Consider the following 16,222-nt stretch of genomic DNA (forward strand, 5'->3'; position numbering starts at 1 on the left):
ACATAACAATACAGTCCAATACACACTCAAAGACTGTGCTTTAAAAAAAAATAGAGACATCTTGTAACATTGCAATACAATTCAATGGACACTCAAGACTGCTTTTTCAAAAATAGAGACATCTTGTAACATTGCAATACAATTCAAGGACACTGCTTTAAAAAAAAATAGATAGAAAACTTTGTGAAAAACGTGTGAAAAAAGAGAAAATGTAAGTAAATTATGTGAGTCATCACAGCATTAGTGGCTGCAATGAGCCTGTTTTGCACTGCACATCTTTTCAAAACGAGGTTGCAGGCTTGATACTGCCACTCTCAAGTCATGCTCAATGTTGAGCTTAGACCTGTGCTTTGTCTTCAGTGAAGCAACAGCTGAAAATCCAATCTCACAGAGATAGGATGTGGCGAAGGGAAGAAGGATGCCCACAGCCCTCTGCCCTATGAGTGGATGCTCCCTCTCCACACTAAGCCAGAATTCACTCAGTGTCTGAGCTGTAAACCTCAGCCTCAGGGTGGAGTCAGAGGTCATTTCGATGAGTTGCTCCTCTTCAGCAGAGCTGAAATCAGCAGGTGCTGTAGATAGAGAGATACTTTATTTGTAATTAATTGCAAATTAAACACAACACGTTTCAGTTTTACAACAATCCATTCCAGTTAGATAGTAGCATATTATTATTATTATTATTATTATTATTATTATTATTATTATTATTATTATTATTATTATTATTATTATTATTATTATTATTATATAATGTACAACATAAATAAAATGTATGTAGCCTACAGCACAAATGTCATAATTAGTCAGTCAATAACATAAAATACCAACCTGCTGCATTGAATGGATCCACCACCCAGTCATACTGAGCACTGTTGTTAGGGGGGAAATCCTCTCAGGGAAGAGATGTGCTGCCTGAGACAGGGGATCACTGTGGTGACTTGAGAAACACTGCTTTCAGCAAACTCAGTCAGGTTCTCAAAGGCATCAGTCTGTTGTTCATCAAGGCGCCTGCCCCACATCTCCAGCTTTCCACTGAATGCAGTGATCTTGTTTGCCAGGTCAGGTAGGTATTTATCTTTGCCTTGAATTGAATTGAATAGAATACTTTATTTAGATGTTTGCAGAAAAAAATCACATGACAGTAAGTACAAGGTCAACTAAATAGGATTAAATCAGATGAGATTTCAAAGAGTTCTTCCAAGAGTTTGGATGGAGATGTGTCAGGAAGCTTTGTCTCAATGTTGTCTGTAAAGTTTTTTTTTTATCCAGAGTAACTTGGTGATCCTTTTCTGTGTTTTATTAAATAATGATTTTCAGATTTTGAGAAATTGTATTTTCATGGAGAACAGTGCAGCTGCAACAGATAGCACTTTAGTGATAATTTTCTGTAATCCAAAAAGAAAAGAAAAAAATTATATAAATCTCAAGGCCCCCCCTGTCATGCCTCTGCGCCCCCCCTCTAAATATCTACACTAGATAATAATTGCATTATCATTCACTGATATCAAGAAACTAGTATGCACTCTGCTACTAAGGAATCTACCTTGCCTATATTCAAGGTTCAAGTTTTGTTTCATTTGTCACATATAAGGTATAATGTACATTACAGTGAAATGCTTGATTCTGTATGACTCCTGGAATCGTAAAACAATAAAGACCAAACACTATACAAGATATACAATATACAAAACTAAAATGCTAAATGCTACAGTAAATGTTTATTATTACCTATTATGCTAATATACACTCAAGACTGTACTCAAGTTCGACACTGTTTGACGAGCAATCTAACTTACTGTACCCTTAACTGCCATAGTTGTACCCTTCCTGCTGACTTGTTGTACAGAACTTGCTATGAATAAAAGTGTTCAGCTAAATGACTAAATGTAAATGTATATGAAACGTTCAGACAACAGCAGGCCTTACCTCGAGATGCTGCCATGGAGGACATGAACCTGAGAAACCGTGTCCTGGAGGAGAGGCTTCACTTCCTCGAGAGCCAGATGTCAAAGGAGCCTCCTTCTAGACCCTCTGTAAGTGCTCACAGCAACGTTCATACAGTCACGAAAAACCTGGTAACGTCATGTGATTTTAGAATAATGTTTTCCAGACCTGGGAAAGTTGTGGGAAATGATACATGATCAAAACCTTTTTGAAAATGTTGTGGAAATTCTTTCATGTCAGGTTTGTTTGCTAGATACCGTAGATAGATCTAGTTACCTTTGGCAGAATAACAACCCAATCACTATTATCTTCCGATTGCACAAGACTTGTAGAATCTTGTAGCTTGTCGAAACCAGACATGGAACCAGACCTAAGCATCTGCACAGCAACATTTTTGTTGTCGAATCTGATTCAGTCCAGAATGATTGAACTAGTTACTGTAGTTTGGGACATAACCACAGTACCCCACCCAGCAAATACATTTATACTCCTTCTTGAGGGTTCAAAATATATATATTTCCTTTCATCTTTCTGTTTATGCTTACGCTTTTTTTCTGCCCTTTTTTTCTATGCATTTCTTCCTTCATTGGCATTAATTTCATCCGCTGCGTACAAAGGGTAAAAGCTTGTCCTCCGCGTCTCTGAAAGGCATTCACTCTCTTACGTTCGACGTCAGCGACGACTGCAACGGGCCGCATGGCGAGAAAGCGGCATTCTATCCCGTCGCCGACCGCCTCGCCGGGGTCGTGGAAGCCCCCTCCGGCCCGAAGAGGGAGCTGAAGCAGAGCGGAGAGGATAAAGACACTCAAACCGCCTGTCGAGAAGCAGAGAGCGAAGACGAGACGGACGAGATCGGAGGAGGTGATACCGATGCCGGAGGCTCGAAAGGAGGTCAGGGAGAAGAAGCGGAGGACGATGCAGGAGGTGAACAGGAGAGAACGGGACAGGCCGCTGAGCAGGAAACTAAAGAGGAAAGTTTACCACAAGATATCCAGAGCAGTGCGTTCCCTAAACCCCCAAGCCCCGAGGAAGACGAGGCGCCAGAGAGACCTGAATCTGAGAAATCGTCTCACGGGTGGGTCGAAGTGACGGGCGGCGAGAGGGGGGTGAATAACGCAGAGGGGTGCGGAGATACGGACAAGGCACCGGCGGGCGGCGGCGGTGGTGCAGCCGAGGAGAAGGTCGAGCTCGAACCACCGAAGAGCGAGGCGGAGGCACCACCGGGTGGAAATAGACCAGAGGAGTCCATAACGGAGCCAGACGCGGACCCCAGTGCCGTCCTCAGTGAAGACTCGGAGAGCTTTGTTATCAGGGAAATCGACACGGACGAGGTCACAGAGAGCGAGCTCGATGCCGCGGGGGAAAGCGTTTGGAGTCAACTCGATTCGATACGCAAAGGGAAAACTAAATCCCCTAGATATGTAAAGGTACTCGAGGTGATCATCTAGTGGAGATGGTAGTGTTGTGATGGTGTGCCACCAGTAGCGCTTAGCAGGACACACCTCATGGCATCAGCAGTGATCGGCTTGATAGTGTCTCTAGTTTTTTGCCTCCCCGCCGTGTCTGAAAAGTCCTCAGTAGCTACATTTAGTCCTCAGACAGAGGACCCTGCTACCTGCACTCTATGCTCTTTAGAACCTACTGTTCAGGTTCACCCCATAGGTTAACAAGAAATCAGCTCCTAGAGAAGTTCTGTTGTTGTCCTGCCCCATGTCATGGGGGAAAATAAATCACATTGCATGTTATTAGTGTCAACAGTAGCAATGTGCAGCAGCATCTAACTGGGTTGGGCATCATTTGTGATAAACAGACAAAATCGAAAGTTAATCTACGTAATCGAATCCAAGGTTTAAATTGGCCGCTTCCGTGATTGTTTTGGTTGTGGAGTATTTGAGTGAAGTCACACCTTTTATTGTAATGTTTGAGAGTAAAGTATAAATCCACTTACTGAAAGTAACCATGCTAGGGGGGCTCCAGTAGCTCACCGCATATCTCGGCGCTATTTCTGCGTCGGGGAAAACTGTGATGCGTCACGGATCTGGTGGACTCCGAGTTCGATTCCCGGACCCGCCGTCATTTTGCCAGAATGTCTTCCCCTGCTCTATATCCCATTTCACCCGGTATCTGTCGGTCATGCTTGACCAGAAAAGCGATAAACGCTAAAAAATAAAGTTTAAAAAAAAGAAAGTAACCATGCTAAGCTTACTCAATGAAACCCAGAATTGTAAGGGTACTGACAGGGTACTGACAGGGTACACATAAGGTTAAGACTACTCAACCTCCTGTACCGAAAAGGCCGTACTTCAAGGGTTTTCAGACACGGCAAGTGTGTTTGTGACCTAACTTTTCCCCTTCATATCTGTATTGAATGAGGTTCATGTTCATTTTGTGTGCACGCTGTATGTAAAGATCTGTTTTTCTTCTGCCTGCCTCCAGACATCAGGACGGGGCACTGAGACCCCATCGCAGAGAGAACATGAGCTCGAAAGGGAAAACCTGAAGCTTTCCTCCGAGAATCTGGAGGTCCGTTTCCAGCTGGAGCAGGCAAACCAAGACCTGCCCAGGCTAAAGGTACACTGTTCAATGCAATAATGATTTTGACTTTTACATTTACATTTAGTCATTCAGCTGACGCTTTTATCAAAAGAACAACAAATAGTGAACAACAAGTCAGCAGGAGAGGTACATCTCTGGCCTCTAAGGGTTAGTGGCATTGTTTATCAAATAGTGTCGAACTTTGGCAGCTGGGTAGCGCAGTGGACTAAGCACTCACCTACCACCGCAGATACTCTGGGATCGAATCCAGCTGTCAGCGGTACCTCCGGCTTGGTCAGTCATCCCTACTAACACAATTGGGAGTGTTAGCGGGTGGGAAGCCGGTGGGGTATGTGTCCTGGTCGTTGTAAACTGCGACTCCTACTGGTCGGTTCAGCAGGGAAGGGATCTGGGGGAAATAGCATGAACCTCTGCACGTGTTACGTTCCCCCAGTGAAACTCCTCGCTGTCAGGTGAAAATAAGTGGCTGGCGACTCCACATGTATCGGAGGAGGCATGTGGTAGTTCTACACCCTCCCCAGGCCGAAAGTGGGGCAATGCGCGCAACGACCAGGAAGGGAATTGGCATAACAACTAAATTGGGATAGGTGAAAAATACAGAAAAGCCCAAAAATAAATAGAAAAAAAAGAATAGTATAATAATACTTGTGTCAAACTTGAGTGTTACACAAGTGTACACGAGTGTTAGTAGTATAGACATGTTAGCATGATAGGTAGTAGTCGACTAAAGACTCACTTCTTCAACCATTATCTGAAATGATTAAAAAAAATAAAAAATCTAACCCCGACTAACCTTACTGTCATGCACTTGTCCTAATAAACTAACCTACACTGTAACACGCAACACTTTGATGAACATTGTTACTCAGCTGATAGAGTTATACCCTTCTTGCTGTCTTGTCGCACAGAACTTGTAAGTCGCTTTGGATAAAAGCGTCAGCTAAATGACTAAATGTAAATGTAAATGTAAGTATAGTAGCATAGTGAAGGATAATCAGTGTTTCAGCCTCAACAACCCGTCATCTGCCATTCCGTGAAGTCTCTGTGTTGTTTGTTGTTGGCAATCTTACTGGCTGTCACACTGTTTCACCCCGTTTGATGCATCCGTAACAGAACAATTAACACTGGAAACGTGGTCTGTCTTTTCTTAACAGGATGTTTATTTCCATAAACAAAAGGTCTCGTACAAGATGGAAAGTATTTGATGGTCTAAGGAACCTAGATTAATAGATTCATCTCTCGATAGCCACACAATGGTTGTTGCGGCCTAGCTCATTAGCCGAAGCCTGTTAGCCGGTAGCTATCTGTTCTATTAGCCGAAGCTAGGTCTGTCCTCATGGTCCCCCCCCCCCCTCTTCCAGCCTCGAAGAAGAAGCTCTCTGTTGTCTCGCTGTCAATGCTTGTCTGACTCTCTACCGGAAGAAGTCATAGCTATAATGTCTTAAAGTCTCTCTCTCGCGCGACACTCCAACCCTCCTCATCGCTTGGCTATCTCGTTACTATAGCAACGGCTTTCCCCCTAGCCGCTCCTTATCTGCATTGTCATGGCGACCACTATCTTTGTGTCACTATAACAACCTCGTCTGACTCTCCTACTCTCGTCACTAAGTGACTGTGGCCGCTTGTCCTCTGACCCAATCAGACGCTGCTATGGCTTAAAATTGACTCTCTCTCTCTATCTCTGTGAGTGACCTTGACTCTCTGGGCTGCTTCTTATCGCTCCCACAGGGCCTGTTCCCAGACCCTGCTCTGCACCCTGTCTCTGTCCTTACAGTTACAATGTTTAAACTAATATCTCTATAGATATGTACTTTACCTACATGTTATAACCAAATTGAAGACAGTGATTTTCTTCAATAGTAGGGTACATAATAGTAAAAGATAATAAGAAGTTTAGTTTTGTTTGTTTGTTTGTTTTTTAACATTATTCAAGTTCAAGTTTCTTTAATAGTTGTCATACAGAAGTACAGAATACTTTCATACAAAATGCTTCTTACTGTTACGCTCCAGAGACTGTGCTAGACAAGATAGTATCAAATAACATAGTATAGCATGTAATTTAAAAGTAGAAAAGTAGAAAATGAGGTCACAGTGTTCAGTATAGACATATGTACAATGTTCGATGCAGAATAGACGTAACTGAGTTACCATATAATATACAATACTATGCAGTGTACTAATGTACAGTACTATATAGTGCAAAGCAGAAATGGGATGAGGTACAATTTAGGTACAATTTACAGTAAGGTGTACGAGTTGTAGTGCAATCCTTCATCAATAAATATAAAGTGTGGGGAGCTCTCTATTGTACATGAGTAGAAGTTCTTAAGGATCTTCTGACTGACTTGGAACTTCCTTAGGCGCCTGAGGAAGTAGAGGCGTTGTCGTGCCTTCTTCACAACACTGTCAATGTGTGTGGTCCATGTCAAGTCCTCGGATATGTAGGCTCCGAGGTACTTAAAGCTGTTGACTCTCTCAACCGGTGCCCCGTCGATGCTGAGGGGGCTGTAGTCCTTGACCCCCGACCTCCTGAAGTCCACAATCATCTCCTTTGTTTTGCTGACGTTCAGGGAGAGGCTGTTTTCCTGGCACCATCCCGCCAGGACCTTGACCTCTTCCAGGTAGGCCCTCTCGTCGTTGGCAGAGATCAGGCCCACCACCACTGTGTCGTCAGCAAATTTGATGATTGTATTGCTACTCCGCTGAGCCACACAGTCGTGTGTGTACAGGGAGTAGAGGAGGGGACTCAGAACACAGCCCTGGGGGGCCCCTATGTTGAGGGTGATGGATGAGGAGGTGCAGTTGCCTGCTCTCACCACCTGGGGTCTGCCCGTCAGGAAGTCCAGGACCCACTGGCAGAGGTCATAGTTCAAGCCCAGGTCCCTGAGCTTGGCTATGAGTATGGAGGGGACTATGGTATTGAATGCCGAGCTGTAGTCGATGAATAGCATTCTCACATAGTTCCCCTGCCTCTTGTCCAGGTGTGATGCTGCTGTGTGCAGCACATGGGCTATGGCGTCCTCCGTGGACCTGTTGGGGCGGTATGCAAATTGCAGGGGGTCCATGTTGATGGGGAGGGAGGAGCAGATGTAGCCCTTTACTAGCTTCTCAAAGCACTTCATGGCTATGGAGGTGAGAGCTACAGGGCGGTAGTCGTTGAGGCAAGCAGGCTTGGATTTTTTGGGTACAGGGATAATAGTGGACTTCTTCAGGCAGGTGGGGATGACAGCCTGTTCTAAGGACAGGTTAAATATGTCAGTGAATACCGGGGCTAGTTGGTCGGCACAGACTTTTAGGACGCGGCCGGGGATGCCGTCCGGACCTGCTGCCTTCCTGATATTCACTTTTTTAAAGGTCCGCCTCACCTCATGCTCTGTTACCCTGAACACTGAGTCTCCATCAGCAGCAGACCCCCCCCCCCCCCATTGCCGTGGCTTGTGGGCTGGTGTTGTTATTACCAGCATCAAACCTCGCATAGAAGGTATTGAGGTCATTTGCTAAGGAGATGTCACTGTTCAGTTTGAGGGAGGCGCCTTTGTAGTCTGTCATCGTTTTGAGCCCCTGCCACAAGGGGAGACAAAACTCTGGACCTCCTGTATGCTAACGTGAAGGAGGCTTTCAGTGCGACTTCCCTGCCCCCCCTCGGCCAGTCAGACCACAACCTTGTGAGGCTTGTATCCACATACACGCCTCTCATTAAGAGACAGCCTCCGACCACCATGTCTGTCCCACAGTGGTCTGACGACGTCGAGGAGGAGCTACAGGAGTGTTTCAGGTCGACAGACTGGGATATGTTTGAGAGGGCTTACGGTGATGACATTGATGGACTATCCCACTGCATCACAGACTACATCAGGTTCTGTGAGGAGAGCATCGTACCCACAAAGAGGGTACGCTGCTTCTCAAACAATAAACCCTGGATTAGCAAGGACATTAAACACCTGCTAAACAGGAAAAAGAGGGCCTTCATGGCAGGGGACACTGAGCAGGCCAGGGCTGTCCAAAGGGAGCTCAAAAAAGAGCTAAGGGCAGCCAAGGTCAGCTACAAGGACAGGCTGGAGGGCAGACTACAGGCCAACAACACCAGGGAGGTGTGGGCGGGGGTCAGGAAGATCACTGGTTTCAAACAGCAGGGCACAGCTGTGGAGGGCCCTCCAGAGCGTGCAAACGAGTTCAACTCGTTTTTTCAACCGCTTTGACCAGAGTGGCCTCCCCACACCCCTCCCCCCACCCATCGACACCAGCACCAGATCACACCTACAAAGCAGCCCCCCCACCCACCCACACCCATCAACAACGGCACCCCACCCCCAACACCAGCAGACTGCCCACCACCCCCAACCCTGACGATCACAACCAGTCAGGTCAGTAGGCAGCTCTCCAAAATTAACGTAAACAAGGCCAGAGGACCGGACAACACCAATCCCAGGGTGCTCAAGGTATGTGCAGAGCAGCTGGCAGCACCGCTCCAGCATCTTTTCAACCTCTCCCTGAGGCTGGAGAGGGTGCCCCAGCTCTGGAAGACCTCCTGCATTGTCCCGGTGCCCAAGAAGGGACGTCCCAGCACCCCCAACGACTACAGGCCAGTCGCTCTGACGTCACACGTGAAGACGTTTGAGAGACTGGTCCTGCAACACCTCAAGCCCCTGGTGCGTGACTCCCTCGACCCCCTGCAGTTTGCATACCAGGCAAACATCGGGGTGGAGGATGCCATCATCTACATGCTCCACAGAGCGTACACGCACCTGGAGAAGCCGCGCAGCTCAGTGAGGATTATGTTCTTTGATTTCTCCAGCGCCTTCAACACCATCCAGCCGTCACTGCTAGCGGAGAAGCTCTCTGCGATGCAGCTGGAGCACGGCTTGGTGGCCTGGATCAAGGACTACCTCACTGAGAGGCCACAGTACGTCAGACTAAAGGACAGTCAGTCTGACGTACTGGTGAGCAACACCGGCGCCCCCCAGGGAACTGTGCTGTCACCCTTCCTCTTCACCCTCTACACCTCAGACTTCTGCCGCAACTCCAGCGGGTGCCACCTGCAGAAGTTCTCAGACGACTCCTCCATCGTAAGCTACATCACCGACGATGATGAGGAGGAGTACAGAGCCCTGGTGGAGAGCTTCGTGGGGTGGAGCGACAGCAACCACCTCCAACTCAACACCAGTAAGACCAAGGAGCTGGTGGTGGACTTCCGGAGGGGCAAGAAGAGGCCCCCCCCGATTCCCATCTCCATCCGAGGGGTGGATGTGGAGATGGTGGACTCATATAAGTTCCTTGGGGTACACCTGAACAATAAACTGGACTGGTCGGACAACACAGAGGCCCTCTACAGGAAGGGACAGAGCAGGCTGTTCTTCCTGAGGAGACTCAGGTCCTTCAATGTGTGCAACAAACTGCTGCAGTCTTTTTACCAGTCTGTTGTGGCCAGCATCCTCTTCTATGCTGTGGCATGCTGGGGAGGCTACATCAACTCAAGGGACACCAACAAGCTCAACAAGCTGGTGAGGAAGGCTAGCTCCGTGGTGGGAGTCGAGCTACCAAGACTTGAGGTGATGGTAGAGAGGGGGATGATAAGGAAGCTGGATGCCATCATGGAGAACCCCTACCACCCCCTCTACGACGAGCTAGTCAAGATGAGAAGCTCGTTCAGCCACAGACTCATCCCCCCCCGACACTCAACTAACCGCCTCGGACAGTCCTTCATACCAGCGGCCATCAGGCTCCACAACAGTGGGCAGCGACTAGCAGCCTCCAGGCCCCACAACAGGGGGCAGCGACAGCGACTGCTACCAGACATTGACCTGGGACTTATAGGAACCCAAGGGGGACAAAGTAGACTACCCTGGTACTTTGATTAATGTATACTCAGTAGATAGTAAATTATAACACTACCTCATGCATACTGCACCTCATGTGACACTGTGAATATTGAATATTCCTCAGCTAGTCAGATAGTAAATTATATTGACCATATTGATCAAATTGTTTACACTGCCTGTGTTGTCTTTTACTACCTGTATACTGTGTTGTTTTACTACCTGTACCCCTCCCCCCCTCCCCCCCATGCTGCTATGATGCCTGAATTTCCCCAAGGGGATCAATAAAGGAATATCTTATCTTATCTTATCTTATCTTACATAGCTCTAGAGTCAGCTTGTTCAAACTGGAGTTCAATTTTATCCCTGTAGCGCCGTTTGGCCTCTGTCACTGTCCTCCTTACGTTGTATCGCGCCACCTTGTGGTCATTCATGTTGCCTGCCACTAGGCCGTCGTTGTATGCTTTGGTGCGCTCTCTCAGAGCTTCACGGACGGATTTGTCTACCCAGGGTTTTTGATTTGGGTAAACTCTCATTTTGGTAGTGGGGATTGTTTCTTCCACCAAAGTACGAACATAGTCCAGCACTGTCTCCGTGTAGACATTAATGTTATCTGTGTCGCGGAACGCGTTCCAGTCTGTGCAGTCAAACGCAGCCTGGAGCGTCTCCTCTGACGTCAAATCCCATTTCTGCACCTCTATGTGTAAGACATGTGTAAATTTATCAAATCTCAAACCCTGCCCATCATTTCTTGATCCTCCAATCACAACTCTCGTACCTTGTTTTTTTTGTTGACAGGATCAAGTTACAGACCTGAAGGACATGTGCAACGCCCTGAATAAAGAGAATGCGGAGGTGGAGAAGAAGCTGCTCTATATACGTGGAGTACGTTTACTCAGTTACTAAATGTGAATAGATATCCAGTAATGATGCATAGAAAATAGATACACAAACTACTTCTCTCAATGATCATATTCAGATGTAATCACTTCATATTTGATGACAATTTTACTATAATAAGGCCATGACGTTATGACATAATGAACAAAAAGTCAATGATTGAAGAGACTGAATTAATTGATACCCAACTCAACTGTTATGCGGCCTAAGCTACTTGACAAACACAGAACAGGCAACACAAGAGAGGTTAGTTTCACCCAATATGTCCTGGTCTGGTCTGGTCGTTCTATAGTCTTCTCTAAGTTTAGTCTCAGCTTTAAGTTTTATAAATGGTAATGGTAAATGGCTGCATTTATATAGCGCTTTTATCCAAAGCGCTTTACAATTTGTTCCTCACATTTTACCCATTCACTCACAAATTCACACACCGATGGCAGAGGCAACCATGCAAGGTGCCAACCTGCACATCGGGAGCAATTAGGGGTTAAGTGTCTTGCTCAAGGACACTTCGACACGCTGCCCGGGAGGAGCAGGAATCGAACCGGCCTCGCGATTACGACTGCTCTACCTCCTGAACCACTGTCGCTGTTCATCTTGCCCCTCCTACTGCAAGTCACTATAGGGATGGCAAGTCTGACGTAATTTTGTTCCCGCCATTGATTTCCGTGTCCATCTGCTTCGAGACGGGATATCAAAAGGCATTAAAATGGTGCAGTGCTGTGCTGTGTTCCGTGTTGGCTTTTTTACGGAACCATGTCAACAAAACGGTATCTTATTACCGCTTTCCTCCCGACGACAAAGAGAAGAGAAGGTGGCTGAAGTTGGTAGGCTAAATAGGTAGGCTAAATCATTTTAAATCACCGGGCTGTAGTGATTTTTTTACACAGCGTTAGAGGAGCCTGACTGGGCATCCAGCATTAGCTCTGCCACCCCACCCACGCTAATGAAGGCTAATGCTGGCTAACAGAAGCTAGCGCAAGAAACGACGCCGCTAAGTATTGTTTATAGTGCATTTCTTGCCACCTCATAGCATTTGTACATTTGTATGACAGTCTATAATGCTCCCGTGAGGTTTTTCCGGACGTTTTGGTAATGATTTTCACTATAAAAACATATTTCTAAAAGACCGGAAGTGGATGAAAACTGCCCGGATTAGCTTTGAGCTAACTATCTTTGCCGGCGCATACTTGATGTATTCATTCCATTCTAAACGTAACGTTAGTTTACAAAACATTACCTGTCTATAATAACCTTGAGGAACAAATTATAAAGTGTGTGAGTGTGTGTTTTGGTGAACATTGGACGGTAGCTAAATAGTTAGCTGCCCTTCTTTCTCAAACCAAATTAATCACTCTAGTTTCCAGAGCTGATGTGATAGTAACATGGTCGTGGTGTGAATTACCTCTAAATTAAAGTATTTTTGAATGGCACAACAGTAATAAGAAGGATGGCAAGTGTATGCTGGCATGTACAATAATGCTTAGTATCTACAGATATGTAAGAGGATTATATGCAGGTATGTAGACACATGTGGATATATATATCTATATATACAGTACATTAAGAATAAATATACAATGTACTGTATATATATATATATCCACATGTGTCTACATACCTGCATATAATCCTCTTACATATCTGTAGATACTATATTTGTACATATCCCTTACCTACTCTTACTAGTTACGCTGCTGGCCAGTATGACTACTACCAGTCTACTAGTGTCTTAATTAATTTTCTTTTTGCAGGCACGATGACTTCACCCTATCTGTACAGTAATTACAAAGGACGCACCACACTTACGGCTCTGATCGGTGTACCTCGGACAAGGCGATCACAGCTGTTCTCCATGTTGTGTGTTTACAAGTTTCATTCCCCTTCATATAATAAATATCATTTACTTTTGTAAAACGTTGTGTTTATTCCTGCCGGGACCTGTGCTTAACACATTGACCGCCGGGGGTTGTGCCCATCTTATACCACTCTCTGCCAGCACTGTAAGCCTATGGAGATGTTTACCTTCTTTGCAGGGCTATAGCTTTTTTAATTGTATTGCTATATTGACATTACTATGGCCCATTCAACATCGATTATCGTTCAGGATGTGGGAATGTTATACTTTTTCATTCATACATTGTTGTGTTAATACCTTCAAGAATATAAGTGTTTTTAATCTTTTCTGCTGTAATTACAAAAATGCTAGTTATAGGCCCAAACGCATATGATAGATTATCGATTGGCGTTTCTTTCCCATACACGCTATATTAAAAAAATTATACATTATGCTTCATCATGCGTGGAGGAAAGGGTGGGGGGGTCGTTTATAATTCCTTGATCATCAGTAACGGCTTTATGTAGTATGGGTGGATATATTGATCAGACTGTGCATTTCCTTGTTTGCAAACAATCTGTTTGAAAATAATGTTACTGTTCTCTTACCGTGCGCCAATGATACTGGAGGAGAAAGATCCCAATTATTCGACGCCGATCACCTAGATCCATTTCCGGTTTGTATGGCGCAATAAACGCCGAAATCATATCGATTATTACATTATGGCAGCAATCCATATGTACTTGACCCTGTGTAAATTCTTTGTTATTTCTTAAATTGTGCCTGTGTCTCCCTATTCTTGTTGCGAGCTTGAGCCAGTTCGTAACAAGTGGGGGCTCGTTAAAAAAGAATAAATCCGGTATTATAAAAGAAAAACAATTTGGACCCTAGAATTGTTTGTAAGACAATTTTTTTTCCAGCATGTTCATATTTTTCACTCCCTACATTAGGCCCTAAGTGGGAGTTATCTAGGGTGGACTGGTTGCCAGTGTGGTGAGTAACCTGGAAACTATTTGTTTGCTGAAATGTATTGAATATGTCTTGGATTGGGGGAGATTCAGGTGCAAATTGGAAATGTTGAATGTTAAATTGGTTATTTTCTTCAAATTGACCTTAGTTTTGCAGTTTTGTGATGGCTGGCAGTGTCGTGAATCCTCTCCTCTGTGGACATGCAGCGCGTGGTGAGTATGACTTTTTGAGTGCTATTTAATCTGTTTAAAAGTGGTAGTGAGTAGCCCTGGTTAGTTAGGCGCCGAGTGGGCCAGCTGTACTGTATCAGTACTTCCAACAGTCCACTAAATTTATTATTTTTCCTTTTTTGTTTTGAAATGGAGTCTGTGAGATGGAGACTTCGGTCTCTGTCGAGGGTAAAGAAAGAAGACGGTTAGGTTTAGAGTAGTGATATTGGTAGGGAACCAGTGTTGCTCAAAATACAAATATCATTGTATATGGTTAGGGATTGGCACTCGGAAAGTCTTGCTCACCATGTTTTCTGTTTGTTTTCTAAATAAGTAGTAGTTAGTGCTTTAAATATGGCTTCCATTGTGAAAGACTTTATACACGCTCCTTCAATGGAGTTATTGAATCAGTGTACAAAGGAACACCTGCAAAAAATTGCTGAGCACTTTTCAATTGAGCTGAGTGACAAACGTTTGAAGGAAGATGTGAAAGTATTGTTGAGAGACACATTGATGGACAGGGAAGTTTTGTTTGATATAGGTTTATTTCGTTTCACCTGCAGTGACCCCTGAAGCTTTGACCTTTGAACAACAAAAAGAGTTGTTAATTCTTAAATTGGAACATGAGGAAAAGATGGAAAGAAGTACAATTCTTAGTATGGAACATGAAAGAATTAAAGTCCAAACACAATTGGAGATGGAAAACATTAAGTTGAAGCAAATAATTGAGGGAAGAATGTCCTCCGGGGTCACCGGTCAGGAGGAAAATACATTTAATGTGGGATCTAACCGGCAACTGCTTCCCCAGTTCACAGAAAAGGATCCAGATCTGTTTTTTTCTTTGTTTGAGCGGATGGCAAATGCAAGAAAGTGGTCTGATGAGGAGTGCACCTTGTTGTTGCAGTGTGTCCTCACAGGAAAGGCACAGGAGGCCTATGCTTCTTTGACTGTAGCAGACAGTAAGATCTATGCGACAGTTAAAACTATAGTGTTGCGTGCATATGAGTTGGTCCCCGAAGCATATCGACAACGTTTTAGAGATTGGGAAAAAAGGGAGCACCAGACTCATGTTGATTTTGTCCATGATCTGGTGGTACAGTTTACTCGATGGTGTTCTGCGTCAGATGTTGGAACTTTTCAGGAACTGTCAGATTTAGTAATACTAGAGCAAATAAAAAAACGTGTGCCATATAGTATTGCTACTTACTTAAAGGGGAACTCCAACATTTTGGGAAATTAGCTTATTTAACATCTTCCCTGGAGTTAGACAAGAAGATACATACCTTTTTTGTCTCTGTGCGTGCATTTTAGCTTTGGGAATAGACGCTCCGTTAGCATAGCTTAGCTTCATCACTGGAAGTGAGGCAGGACAGTAGCCTTACAGTGCCTTACAGTGTATTGCAAGGTCTGACATTGACCAAACTTGATATGCATGACCTTGGTGGGCTCTAGGTCAACTCCTGAAAAGGGGGTCAATGTCAGACTTTGCAATCAAAAGTTAGGGGGCTAATAACCCTTGCCATCATTTCAGTGCGCCCCCTAACTTTTGATTGCAAGGTCTGACATTGACCCCCTTTTCAGGAGTTGACCTAGAGCCCACCAAGGTCATGCATATCAAATTTGGTCAATGTCAGACCTTGCAATACACTGTAAGGCACTGTAAGGCTACTGTCCTGCCTCACTTCCAGTGATGAAGCTAAGCTATGCTAATGAACGTCTATTCCCAAAGCTAAAATGCACGCACAGAGACAAAAAAGGTATGTATCTTCTTGTCTAACTCCAGGGAAGATGTTAAATAAGCTAATTTCCCAAAATGTTGGAGTTCCCCTTTAAACGAACGAAAAGTTAAAACTCCGCAAGAAGCAGCAATGTTGGCTGATGAATTTAGTCTAATTCATAAACGTGCATTTGCCGAAGCAGGTAGTAGTGTGCGGCAGAATAGATTTTCTCCACACACAGATAGACGTTTTGGGTCAAACGTGGAATCGGCT

At 44.9% G+C, this 16,222-nt stretch overlaps 1 protein-coding gene across 3 annotated transcripts in view; it reads left to right on the plus strand.

Annotated features, from left to right (window-relative positions):
- The window catches only part of cep290 (centrosomal protein 290), a 192,500-nt gene that overhangs the window by 149,252 nt on the left and 27,026 nt on the right, over positions 1 to 16,222 (plus strand). For all 3 annotated transcript variants that reach the window (XM_084335330.1, XM_084335329.1, XM_084335331.1), the window contains exons 42-44: positions 1,913 to 2,036; positions 4,384 to 4,518; positions 11,118 to 11,204. In XM_084335330.1, coding sequence (XP_084191456.1) covers positions 1,913 to 2,036; positions 4,384 to 4,518; positions 11,118 to 11,204 — 346 coding nt within the window. The remainder of the gene's footprint in view (positions 1 to 1,912; positions 2,037 to 4,383; positions 4,519 to 11,117; positions 11,205 to 16,222) is intronic.

Source organism: Notolepis coatsorum (genome assembly GCF_963971535.1).
Source record: "Notolepis coatsorum genome assembly, chromosome: 18".
Taxonomy (NCBI): Eukaryota; Metazoa; Chordata; class Actinopteri; order Aulopiformes; family Paralepididae; genus Notolepis; species Notolepis coatsorum.